At 37.4% G+C, this 12,381-nt stretch overlaps 2 protein-coding genes and 1 non-coding gene across 5 annotated transcripts; 1 reads left to right on the top strand and 2 right to left on the bottom strand.

Annotated features, from left to right (window-relative positions):
• The first annotated feature begins 579 nt into the window (after positions 1–579).
• On the top strand, positions 580–6,457 carry LOC140036653 (mitochondrial arginine transporter BAC1-like). 3 transcript variants are annotated; one of them, XM_072078949.1, is made up of 9 exons: positions 580–1,138; positions 2,268–2,348; positions 2,534–2,623; positions 4,439–4,540; positions 4,689–4,793; positions 4,872–4,970; positions 5,043–5,231; positions 5,395–5,493; positions 5,697–6,457. In XM_072078949.1, the coding sequence occupies exons 4-9, from the start codon at positions 4,481–4,483 to the stop codon at positions 5,829–5,831; spliced, it is 687 nt and encodes a 228-aa protein (XP_071935050.1). In that variant the 5' UTR covers positions 580–1,138; positions 2,268–2,348; positions 2,534–2,623; positions 4,439–4,480; the 3' UTR covers positions 5,832–6,457. The 3 variants fall into 3 exon arrangements, with proteins under 3 accessions (XP_071935050.1, XP_071935049.1, XP_071935048.1); XM_072078948.1 differs by having other exon boundaries at positions 2,268–2,368; positions 2,463–2,623; XM_072078947.1 differs by lacking the exon at positions 2,268–2,348.
• Positions 6,458–7,215: 758 nt separating this feature from the next.
• On the bottom strand, positions 7,216–9,182 carry LOC140036654 (squamosa promoter-binding protein 1-like). Its single transcript, XM_072078950.1, has 2 exons — positions 8,629–9,182; positions 7,216–7,513 (listed from the first exon to the last, which is right to left on the bottom strand). The coding sequence occupies exons 1-2, from the start codon at positions 8,928–8,930 to the stop codon at positions 7,402–7,404; spliced, it is 414 nt and encodes a 137-aa protein (XP_071935051.1). The 5' UTR covers positions 8,931–9,182; the 3' UTR covers positions 7,216–7,401.
• LOC140037424 (U6 spliceosomal RNA) lies at positions 7,847–7,949 on the bottom strand. Its single transcript, XR_011841330.1, has one exon. It is a non-coding gene; the product is annotated as a U6 spliceosomal RNA (small nuclear RNA).
• Positions 9,183–12,381: the final 3,199 nt, after the last annotated feature.

The following is a 12,381-nucleotide window of genomic DNA, read 5'->3' as shown; positions in this document are numbered from 1 at the left end:
TTTGAGTGGACTACATGGAAAGCAACAGGGGATAGAGAGGCAATGTACCTAAGCGTTAATAGTTCAATTGAGAATTACTATGCTATTGCCGCTTTCGAATTACAATTAAGAAAAGGAAGGGACAAAACTGAAATGAAAAATGGCAAATCGTAAACTAGTCTCCCACATTTTTTGAGAAATCTCTTGCCCTTTATAGTTTTTTTAACATAAAACAGTCAGTATCTAGATCTCCTGTATGGTGAATTTGATCTCAGATAGCGATTCTTGTTATTTTTCAACGCAAGGTGGTAGCCCTAATTATGTACACGTGATTCTTGGGTGTGAAAATTAATTAGATAAGTGAATTACATTTTTCCTACAAATACAATAGAGTATAAAAGCCTAAACAATTGCCAAAGTAAAAAATTAGTCAAAAAGTTGAGTTCATTATGCTTATTACTACAAACTCGAAAAATAATTGAAGAAACTTCTCAATTTTTCCCCTTAAACTTACATTGTATACCATAAGTGTATGACATATTTTAGATAAAAGGCCACCATTTTTTTTGGGGTCAAATTTTTAAACTTGAAAAGATAGAGAATTTCCCAAGAGAAAAGACTGATGAAAAAAAATGAAAAGAAAAGCAAATATTCCAAGAATCGTACTTTACCGAGCCGTGGAGCTTGGTGCGGTGGATTCCGGAAGAAGCACTATATAAGTGAATGAACCAGCATGCGTTGGTCCGCCGCCGCAGCAGCAGAAGCCAACTACCAACGGAGGAGCCTCTCGGCTATCATTATCGGTGGCCATCCTCCTCCATCACCAGCCACCGCAGCTATAGTTTGACCCAAAACAGTAACAAATACTAGTACTATTAACGTTCTATTTCTAAGTTCTAACCACTCTTGGTCTAAAGATTGATGCTGCTATGGCCACTGAAAAGCACCACCTCATGATTTTGTTTCTTGTTGCCGACAAACACATTCCCCTCATACAAGTTTGAAACAAGGAAAAAAAGAAAAGATTTCCCTGGCAACAAGAATTCTTCAAAGAAACCACTAGAAGATGGGGGAGAGTTCAGGGTATAAAGAATATGTGGCAGGTATGTGGGCAGGCGTTGCAACTGTCATTGTTGGTCATCCTTTTGACACTGTCAAGGTATGCGTTTAACCCTTTTTCTTTTTCTTTGTGCCATTAATACTTTCCTAGTTATTGGGAACTTTGATGTTTACTAGCTACTTTATGTAAAAATTTCTGAATGTAGAATGACTATATTTGACTTGGGCTTTTACTTTTGTGAGTTTAAGTTTATCCATCTTTCAGCTTTCTCGTTTGCATTGTACTGAAATGGGCTATCAAATTTTACTGATATGAAATGTAATATATACTACATGGAAACAACTGGCTTGCCCCATCTGCGCTCGCAGATTGGGAGTTCGATTCTTGGTAGGTTAGAATAGAGTAGGTTAGTCTGGTTGCCTTTGCTGCTGTTTTAAAAGAAATGCATAGACATAGCAAAGGGAGAAAAAGATGCGGACTGGAGGGTAATTTTCAGTCTGGGGTGTGATGCTTCTAAACTTGGAAGCAGGCTTTGAGTATCTAAGAAGCCTTAGCACAGGTTGAAATGAAGTGGAATAAAATGATTATGCAATTGGAAGAAATGCCAACTCTAGACATCACAACATAATAATACCAGATACTATTCATTTTATTCTTGATTTCTTTGGCTACGTATTTCACCAATTTTGTGCTGCGGATCTGTGCTCAAATGATAGAAGATTTTAGACAATGAACCGAAAAAAAAAGTATGTGCATAAATACCCAAGTCATACCATGAAAAGTTCTCTACTCCAAACTTTGTTTTTCTGTTGCCTTTTGTGGGACCAGGATCACTGCTTTGCTAGTGTTATATAATTGGCTGTAGATGACGTAAGTAAATAAAACATAGCCTGGTTAAGAACTCATCCACAGCCTCAACTTGTGTACTCACAGTCAGAAAGAAGTAGACTTGACGTGTTCATTTCTACTATGCATCTCTTCACACTGTTTGTTTTGCGCATCCTTTGTTCATCACTTACTTCTTAGTTTCCCTCAGAAGACCAGCCAGTAGTTTCACCCTCATCTATTGATGACAGTTAGAGCTGGTAGAACGTGTTGACATTTAAAATACCTGCTTTTCAATTTGAAATTCACTCATCTGATTCAGTATTCTTCTCTATAGCTGTAATGTACATCGATATGATGCCAAAATGTGGGACTTAATTTGTGTTTTGTTTTCTTGTCTTAGATATCTAGAAGCTTCACCGTCAACCATCTTGATTTCTGAGATCCTCCTTTTATTGGACTTGGGTTGTCCTTGGACATATGGGTTGGAATGAATGAATTGATGTTAGATTTATTTGTTTCTGGAAGTGGAACATTTTCGTTTATTATTTTAGACAAGAATGGTGTTTCAGTAATCAGTGTTAATTATCAACTGCAGAAGTGGGTTGATGAGTCAGGTGAATTATATTTGGTGCTCTTGTTTCTCAATGACTGTCCATTGCTCATCAGGTCAAGCTCCAAAAGCACAATACAGCAGCTAACGGGATAAAGTACAAGAATGGCCTGCATTGTACTGCTAGAATACTGAAGACTGAAGGAGTATGCCTCTTTACTGCTTGGATTCCAACCATAGCCCTTGTGTCTCTTGTGCTTGCATGTTCTTCTAGAATACTAAGGCTTAAGTGTGATGCCTCTTTACTTCTTTATTACCTAACCTTACCTTTGTGTTTCCTGTGAGCGTAAAGAATTAAGTAGCATCTACTTGTGTTTTCCTACTTAATTACATCCCCACTTATAGAGGGCCAGTCTTAGTCTGGTCATGATCTGACAAGGTGGTAAAGGTGAACCAGGTGATCTAAATTTGATATTTTTGATCTGCCACCATGTCTGTCCTCATGAAGCAGCCAAATGTATTGCTCTTGACTTTATGAGTAATATTTGTCCTGTAATCTAAGAAAAGCTAAATTTTGACTTCTTTGTCGGCATTTGGCTTTTGGATGTGGCACAGACACATGAACATAATCCCATTGTTCATGTCTACTTTAGGGGAATTTCCATTGAAGTTTAATGCATGAGATTTAAATGGATAGTCCCAAGAACTAATTGGTAATAACATTAAGAAGTTTATTAATTTTTTAACTAAGAGGTACCATGATGTCTAAGTAAATGAAATAAGATTTTTAACTTTGTTTTCCTAATTTAATTTCTCATGTTTTTCTTGAAAGTGATGCATTGTCTACTGCATCTGATAAGCCATCGTTGTCCCCAACCTTGTCCATCGGTTCTTCTGCTTATATACATGTTATCTGTCTACTTTTAGGCTATGAAGGTATTGGCAGAGGACCAATGACAGACTGCATCTTGTTTGCCTGTATGAATTGTTTTTGTGTTATTTCCAGATGATCAGCCAGAGGCTGGATTTCTCGTCATTAGGAATGTGTTTCTTTTTGTTCAACAGCATGAGTAAACAATGGTATATAATCTCAACAATTTTGAATGACAAAATTCAACTTGCTTACTCAAACAATTTCTTATGTCTTTGTCCTTTTGGCCTCAAATGCTGTTCACATAGCCAAATTGTTGTCAGATGCTCTCTCTCTCTCTCTCTCTCTCTGTGCTTGTGGACCTTGAGTTATTTCAAATTTTGTATCCTACTATAAAACAAGTTAAAGAAATTATTACTCCTGAATTGGCTAGGAATAACTATCCTTGAATTTTGTCTGCTTGCGATCAAAGGTGAAACTGCATCCTTCACGTATTAACTTTACTTCTTGCACTTGTTGTAAAAAATGATAAAATGGGTTTGATCAAAATCTTTTTTGCCATCTTTTGTAACCTTTACTATAGGTTTTGTTATACCACATCTCTGTTACTGTTTTACGATGATCAACCATTTAAGTAACAATTCCTGTTCTTGTCTGTCATTTATTCTTATCTTAGTTGAAACACATCCTGGTGTGCAATATACTCATTTCAATGTATTATCATATCGACCTTTTCCTTCTCCCCCATGCCAACACAAAATACGACCAATTTCATTCAGGTAAAATTCTGATCGAATTTCTTCATTCAATATAAATTGAGAAAATGACTCCTCGCAATTTATGAGCCGCAATTGGATCTCTGGTAAATTGGATGACTGAAATGGCAGAAAGAAATAAGATTTTTGGTGTTTTAAAAGGTTTGAAGTTCATTAGTTGATGAAGATGGATCAAACTAACATGAACAAGAAGTCTCATAAAGCACAATGTACTTTGACCTTATTTCAGTGTACTACGTAAGGTCCCTTTATTCTTTTTGGAGGTGAGGTCCGAAGGATGCATCTTAGTTCCATGCTTGTTGCCTCCAATTCTTCTTCTTCTTTTCTCTTCTTGGTATTTTCCTGCAGATTACTGATTTATTTTAATTTGATAGGTTCAAGGTCTCTATCGAGGTGCAACGTCTTCTTTTCTGGGAATGGCTTTTGAAAGTTCACTTGCTTTTGGCATTTACTCTCAAACAAAACAGCTCCTGCAGGTCTGTTTGACTATAATGGATGAAATTCTTGTTTTTGCCCCTTTTGAGCATCAATCTTCAAGATTGTTTGAGAAAGATGCTATGAGCTCCTGTCACATCATCTGCTTATTGTAAGTTTCCTTCTGACCTCATTGTTTGTATTGGAAAGGGCGGATTTCATAGTGATAAGCCGCAGCCTCAGGCGATTATTCCTGCTGGAGCTTTTGCTGGATCTATTATTAGTTCTATACTCTGTCCAACGGAGCTTGTGAAGGCAAGTGAATCAGATAGTTAATTATGACTAGCTGCATTAACCCGGTGCAATAATTTTGCTGACATTGAGATTCTCCAGTGTAGGATGCAAGTTCAAGGCACAGATTCCTTGATCTCATATTCCAGTAGATACAATAGTCCTCTTGACTGTGCCATTAAAACAGTAAAAGCTGAGGGGGTGAGAAATTGCTTGCTCAGTTTTTAGTTAAGGTATCTAATATACTTGCAAGCTGACATGTTGAATCTCCAGCCTACAGGCATTTTTCGGGGAGGATACACAACCTTGCTTAGAGAATCGTTGGGTAATGCATCTTTCTTTACCACTTATGAATATGTTCGCTACTACATGCACTTGCAACTGAAAGATGCTTCCCCTCATCAGACCCACTTGATTGATGTGGGAATCGGGATAATGAGTGGTGGTCTTGGTGGTATAGCAGTAAGTATCTAAATCACTTTGCTACTTTGTGTATTCCTTGGGACAGATGAATATATTTGACATGATTAAATATAATTTCTTTTGCTTCTTTCCCATGTTGTATATGGACACTCTATATTCAACCTGTTCCTAAATCCGTTTCTCCTCACTTAATTCTTTGCAGTGCTGGTGTGTTGTCCTTCCTTTTGATGTTGCAAAAACCATTATACAGACTACCCCTGATAAAATCTCTACAAGAAATCCATTTCAGGTCTTAACCTCGGTATGTTTTGCTGTTCTCTAGAACTTTTAGAATGTGATTCAATAATGTGGGAAATTTGCATTTGATTGTCTAAATATACGATAGCTGACTTTTGTAACTTCAGTTGCACTGCCTTGGCACTGCCTTGTGGTGGCATGGTTAATTTTGCTTGGCTAATAAAAGAGTAAGGGCATTTTTTACATATGTTTGCTACTTCATTGTAGATTTACAGGAGATCCGGGCTTAGAGGATGCTACGCGGGACTGGGTCCTACTGTGGTAAGGGCATTTCCTGCTAATGCTGCTGCAATTGTCACATGGGAGCTAGCTGTGAAAATGTTGGGGATCATGCATGACTAGACCTGGGTATTGGTTTCCTGTACTCAACACTTTGCAGGCAATCACTGCAGGAGTTCAACTGGGCCTCATTCCAATAATAATATTAGATCCGAAAGCTCTATGCCAATCTTCTGAGATGACCAGCATTACACTTGTCATGTACAAACTGCACAGCCGATAAATACTTCTGGTATAAGTTTCTCAATTGTTTTCCTTCAAGCACTTTAATTCTCTGTCATGGAGGGATGGAAGAATGTTGTGCTGATTGGTCTGGAACAGAGAATTTCTCAAGCTTGTTGGTCTGAGTTTGGTGAGCTTAGGAATAGACAATCTAATGCTGCATGATCATCATTATCATGTCCCTCACAGAATTCAGTTGTACTAATGGTTTATCTTTGACCTTGACCTGAAATGCTTGATTGACTTCATTGATTTCCTACTGCTAGTTATTCAAAGAGTATTATGATGTTGTTACATCAGTAAACTCAGTTGTCAATTGTGTACATGCTTTGACACTGGATCATACATGATCATTTTTTTTCATGTTATACTACTTGCAAAGAAATTATACCTTGTAATTTTACATCTTCTGGATGATTTTTTTTTTGGTTGTACTCATTCTATAAAAAGCTTAAATTGTAAAGGAACTTGAATTCTGACACTGTTTGTTCATATGCCTCTGTTACTGCACTAAAATTTGGAAATAACAAAGTCAATACTGGCTGAGGAGTAATTGAACTTTCAATTGTTTGTTTCTGATATCGGAGTGTTGCAACTTTTCATTGCGATATTATGGGGGATTATTCTGAAATTTGAATCAAATGTGCTTCAACCACCTGGTGAAGCAGGTTATGAGAGGATACGAGATTCCATCAAATTGGAGGTCCATTTTGTTGGCTGTCACTTGTTTTCCAATCGATTTTCTAAGGTCATTGGTTTGGCAATCTTATGCGGCAGTATATTGAGCTGCAGTTTTTTCGCCAATTGATCGCATCAATTTTGATCTCAAAAGTTTTACTAAATTGCCAGGTTATGTACCTCCAAAATGAAAGGATTCCTACATTATGCAGGCCTTCTGGTGTCATTGGACGAAACATAGGATAGATTTTTGGAGTGCCTGCAGGGGTTGCCTTTGCTTTGGTGTGTTTCTTTGAAGAAAGCCGGCAAGGGAACCTATCCAGGATGTGCAAGTTGGACCAGATTTCTGATAGATTACATAATATCCAGGATCTGCAAGTTGGACCAGATTTCTGATAGATTACATACGCTACTGTCCTCGTTGCTTGGATCTTTTGGTATCTTACATGTATTAACCGCAACTGGTTTCTTTCTTTCTGGTGGAGCTGTTGAGGTCGATCTTTCATCAACAGTTACTCCATGAGAATAGTTGCAGACGAACATGGTATCCGAGGAGAAACCAGAGTACACTTTTGGATTTATGCACACAAATCTTATTGTCAACGTTACTAATCTAACAGTCCAGGGATTGACAGAAGAGAGAGAGCATACAAATGATGAGGGTAATGATCTTTAATTTGTCAAAACGGTTGTATCTTCTACAGTCTTCGGTTGAGTGACCGTTCACTGTGCTTTACCCTTCTCCACGGGAGTCGTAAGAGCTTTTGCGGCGACGTTCATTGTGGCCTGCCAGGCGTCTGCGACAACTCCTCTTAGCTTCGTCAAACTCTGATAAATCATGAAACCTGTAGAACAACACAGAGACATATGTAAAAGGTTTAGCATAAGCGGGAGGATACCTTCCTTCATGAATCAGATGATTTCTAGGTTTCTGCATGAGATAGAAAGTGAAACGCACTCAGCTTTATGAATCAATTGATACAAATTGAGAAGTAAAATGCAGACTTTCTGCGCGTAACTAGTGTTCCCCTCTGAGTAAGGACTGAAAGGCACTGAAGAAAGATTGATCAAGATACTCGAAGATACCATGCTAGCGCATTCTGTTGTCCCTTTGAATGCAACTTTCGGTAATTCCAGAGCATGTATCATGCATCATTTTGTGCATTGTACTCGGAGGGTTATATTTTAGTTAAAGCTCGATTTGTGCGCGTCATCCTTGCATAGGGGCCATGCTAATCTTCTCTGTATCATTCCAATTTTATCCGGTGTCCCCTAAGGGACAATGCAAGTGTCAGCTTGTTAGAGTTCAAACTAAGTGAAATGATTTTGTTGTTTGAATCAATCCGGAGCCTGCAATCGTGGGTTCGCTTTAAATTTTCTTATGGCACACAGCATGATACCACACTAAACAGAGGCTCATACAAATGCTTGAACTCTCTAGACACGGAGGGCGACAAATCAATATTATGCAGGCTTTTATGACACCAGTTTTCTGATTTTAGCATTTAATGTTTTTTCTTTTGTTTCATAGCTAAGCTATGGTTGTCATATTCTAGCTCATTTTAATTACAAAGAATACTGGTGTCACTGAAATGAGCAAGAATCCGGGTGTAAGTAAACCAAGTCTTTTTCTGGCTCAACTACAATCTGCAAAACTCTGGCTCATTTCGGAGCATGTCAAATCCAAGTGTAGTTATGCAGATCGATTGTTCTTTGTTTCTCAAATGAAACAGTGCTTCATAATCATCGAGGCTTTCTAACTCTTTGCCACTGAATGAACAGTTTCAATGGTTCCCGGGTTAATGTTGAGTAATAATGACACAGCAGAATCTCTAAAGAAGTATGCAAAAATCAGACAGACAGATTAATCCGAGTGGGAATTCCTCACCAAGGAGCAAAGTGCTTAAAGATGGACAGAAAGTAAACTAGCATTTCTGTGAGGAAATGAAGATATCCCAACCTGCTGCATTGCTGACAGAAGCGTTGCCTGACTCCGGCAACGAGGACAATTGGGGCCTTGGAGTGATGCTCACAGACCTTGTGGCGACGATGATATGGCTTGGAATCCTTCATATCAGCAGAGCAGTCATCAACTTGACAAGAAGGTTGGATTGACCCTGATATGCCGGTGGCCTTTTCGCCGGAGAGGGTCAATGCTCTTCTCTTCTTACTCTCCTCCCCAACATCTTCATCATCATCTCCATCCTCCTCCGCCGCCACCTGTTTCATGCTCCTCTTCCCTTCTGCTTTGCTTGCTTCCATTCCTTTGAGAAAGGTAAGCTAGGGAAAATGGTCTAGCGACAAAGCAGAAGAGAAGAGGGTGAAGAAAGTGAAAAGAGAAAGAGTGGGAGACGAGAGCAAGAGCATGTGAGGACCACAATCTCCATGTCTATTTCCCCTGGCTGAGGGTAGGATCCTGAGACAAGGATAATTTGTTGGGTAGTTGTATATACATCAAGAGATGTAAAATACAGACAGGCTACCAGGTACTATAAGTACTTAACTTTCCCCTTAAAACTTGCAACTTATAATGTGACTACTAAAGTTTATAGTAAAATTTATTTTGGTAACATGACAATCAGCATCTCAGAAAAAAAAAGTTCAGCAGATCTATTTATGATTCTCTAGTTGGCATTAATTTTTAAGACCCTTTTAGGAGTACAATTTACCGCATGTAAACAAATTTAGCATAATGACATGTAGCTGTTTTCTCAGGAGGGGTGCTGCTTTCTGCCCTTTGTCAAGCAGTCATTGCATCTGGCAAATCTCTCACCAACCATTTGACATGGTTGTGAGGTGATGGTAAGTATGATTTGCCTTCATTTTCAATTATTCTGATCAATCATAAGGTGTAGACACCCTAATTATATATATTGGCTCTGTTAAATCGAGGAACAATGCCTCAGCAAAATGCTACCACCTTACCTAGTAGGTTCATTTGTTATTCTTCCCTAAAGCTGAAGTAACTCGGAGGAAAGTGAAGTTCTAGACAAACCATAAATATGTAGAAAAGGACACTTACTAACTACTTGCATCCCTTGGCGATTGCACCCACAGAGTAGCGCTGAACTTGAATAGCTTTTCGCCTTCTTCGTGCAAGTAGTTTTCAGCAATTATATCTAGAATAAATTAAAAAAGAAGGGTTTTGTACATTATTTGTGGTAAATTGAGTTTCTGATGGAGAATCAAAAAGGTTTGATTATCTGCAAGTTGTCATGAACAATGAACACGGGCTAATAGTGCTTTGCCACGCTTAGAAGCTCCTGTCCTCGTTGATGTGTCCTTGCACAACTTGGTTTCTGTCTTTCGGTCCGAATTTTTTCTACCCTTAGATTTAGAGCAGCCAATTGATTTGCTGCAAAGTGCCCGCCGAACTTTGCGAGTGGTACGGCTACATCAATTATCACGTAGGGTGGATATTAAATCAAATCAGCTCCTTGGTCCACTTATGTACTATGGGAGCTCTTTGATTAATGAACTCACAAGTTAGTCATCTTTTATTTGTTGGAAGTTAGTAATTCGGGTAGCTACCATTGAAACACGACATTACATTTTAGGGAAGAGATTAGAATTTTTGATTGCAAAAGGGGGTTGAAGAAGCCCATTTTTGTTGGAGCCGTTTGGTTGCAAACAACAGGTAACATGTAGGAGCGTAACGAACGTAATCAAGTTGAGCACCTTAGTATTTAAATTTATTTGATTATTAATTTTAATGAATTTAAAATTTTATTTAAATTTGACTTGTTTATTTATCGAATTGAACTTGAACGAACATTTTATCGAATTTCAAAGATATCGAACATAAAATACTATTCAAATTTGATCTGATAAGTCAGCGAATCAAGTTCAAATGAACTCATATCAAGTTGAACTCGATTCAAGTATCTAGTAATTTGGTTAATCTTTCAACCCTAATATGATAATTTGGCCTAAGCAACGTAGCCTTCTACATATGCGATGCAAATTTTATTAAATGCCTGAAATAAATATTAGTTCCTTTAGAAGCTGCATTACTTGCTATGGTTTTTTGCTTCATGGTGCCTTAAGTTGGGAGTTACAAAACTTTAGTTTCTCCGTTTACACAAGTTTGACTCAATTGACAAAGATGAACCATTTCTTTATAAAAATGTTGTGTGTTTGAATTTTGTTATTGATATGAGAGTTGTGTTGATGGATAATTTATAAAAATCCTTGTAAATAACCCATGATCCTATGAATAAGTTTTGATTTGTGGTGGTGATAGGAATCGAACCCACCTAAACTTTCATTTTACAAAAAAAAAAAAAACTTATCTTAGGTAGAAGAATGATTGCATTGAATTAGTCAATTGCACACCTCTATGGCATTACACCCGTACACTGACCTAATTCAATTTTCATACCATGTTTACAGATGCCTTCCCTAATAGGACCACGGGCCAAATTTTGGCTCATAAAAGGATTTACAGTGATTAAAAAACTAATGATTAAACAACACGTATTATTAAATAGTTTGAGGGCCACTTTTGCCATTTGCTCATTTTTGGACAGGATTACCACCAGCAAATTGTTCTTACCCGAATTCATCCCTAATGTGCTGATGTTGGGTAGATTTTTGGATGTGATTTTTACCCTTTTGATAGAGTTTCAATGGATGTTCTGTGATAGTTTACAAAGAAATGGAATCAGCATAGTGTAGCCTATGACCCAAATTGCTAGTTCAAATTCAAAGGTGTTACAAGTCCGTGATCACTTTTCAAAAAGCCCTTATTTTGGTGTCACAATTTTATATGGGGCTCTAGAGCCGGGTATGATTTTCCAGCAGATGGGATGAGCTTGAACTTGAGCCATTAGCCGAGTAACCCTGATTTCTCTAATTACTGGTGTCCCTCGTTCGAGTTTGAAGCTTCCTTTGAACCGGAAAAGGAAAAAAAGAGAAAAAGAAATTGTCACCAAAATAATGAGTAGATTGCTTAAGCAATTGGATTTGGATCTTGGAGGACCACAGATTAAGATCAGGATTCGAGCCGATAGGTTGGCCCCATGGTTTGCTTTCATGTGGTTTAATTATGAACTTTGTACCATTTTTTTCTTTTTCTTTTTTTTTTTTTAAAAAAGAGAATCAATGAATTAAAATGATTTTCCACTTATTTCTTAGATGACTCGAACTTATAATCTCTATCGATTATAGGTGAAACATTTTACTAATTAGGCGCTGTCATGAATTTTGTACCATCATTTCTCACAAGGTGGAGTACTACTAAGATAATTTGAAGTTGACAGGATTTGATTAACATTAACTGGAGTAACTAACGGACGGCATCTCATTACTTCGACTTTCCAGTACACAAATCATCTATCAAGATGAGAAAATGGAATTGCAAATTAATAATTTATTTTGATTTTACAAACGAAGATGAAAGTTAAACTTGAAAGAAGAATTATTTACGTAGTAAGAGTTTTTTCTTTTCTTTTTTTTTTTTTGAGGAAAGAAGAATTTTGAAACCCATAACAAAGGATGATTTTTTTTTTTTTTTTTAATTTGAGGGATAGTGAATAGTGACATACACGTATCATTACATTTAAAATGTGGAGAAAAGAGTGATTTTCAGAGTCTGAATCTTGTAGTTGAATATGAATAAAAAATTAAACTAGTTTGGTAATAAACTCTGAATTTAAGTGGCTCAAGCATATAATCAGGTTAACACTGAACTAGCTCGTGATACAAAAATGGC

The sequence above is a fragment of the Coffea arabica genome, chromosome 2e (assembly GCF_036785885.1).
Source record: "Coffea arabica cultivar ET-39 chromosome 2e, Coffea Arabica ET-39 HiFi, whole genome shotgun sequence".
NCBI classification, from domain to species: Eukaryota; Viridiplantae; Streptophyta; class Magnoliopsida; order Gentianales; family Rubiaceae; genus Coffea; species Coffea arabica.
Note: the sequence above shows the minus strand (reverse complement) of the source record. Positions and strands in the feature narration are given on the sequence as shown.

Excerpts from the sequence above, each read along its gene's own strand:
- LOC140036653 (XM_072078947.1), top strand. The coding sequence starts at position 1,046 with ATGGGGGAGAGTTCAGGGTATAAAGAATATGTGGCAGGTATGTGGGCA. Across the intron at positions 2,624-4,438 it reads GAATACTGAAGACTGAAGGA|GTTCAAGGTCTCTATCGAGG; the intron begins GTATGCCTCTTT and ends TTAATTTGATAG. Across the intron at positions 5,232-5,394 it reads GTGGTCTTGGTGGTATAGCA|TGCTGGTGTGTTGTCCTTCC; the intron begins GTAAGTATCTAA and ends AATTCTTTGCAG.
- LOC140036654 (XM_072078950.1), bottom strand. The coding sequence starts at position 8,930 with ATGGAAGCAAGCAAAGCAGAAGGGAAGAGGAGCATGAAACAGGTGGCG. Across the intron at positions 7,514-8,628 it reads TTCTGTCAGCAATGCAGCAG|GTTTCATGATTTATCAGAGT; the intron begins GTTGGGATATCT and ends GTTGTTCTACAG.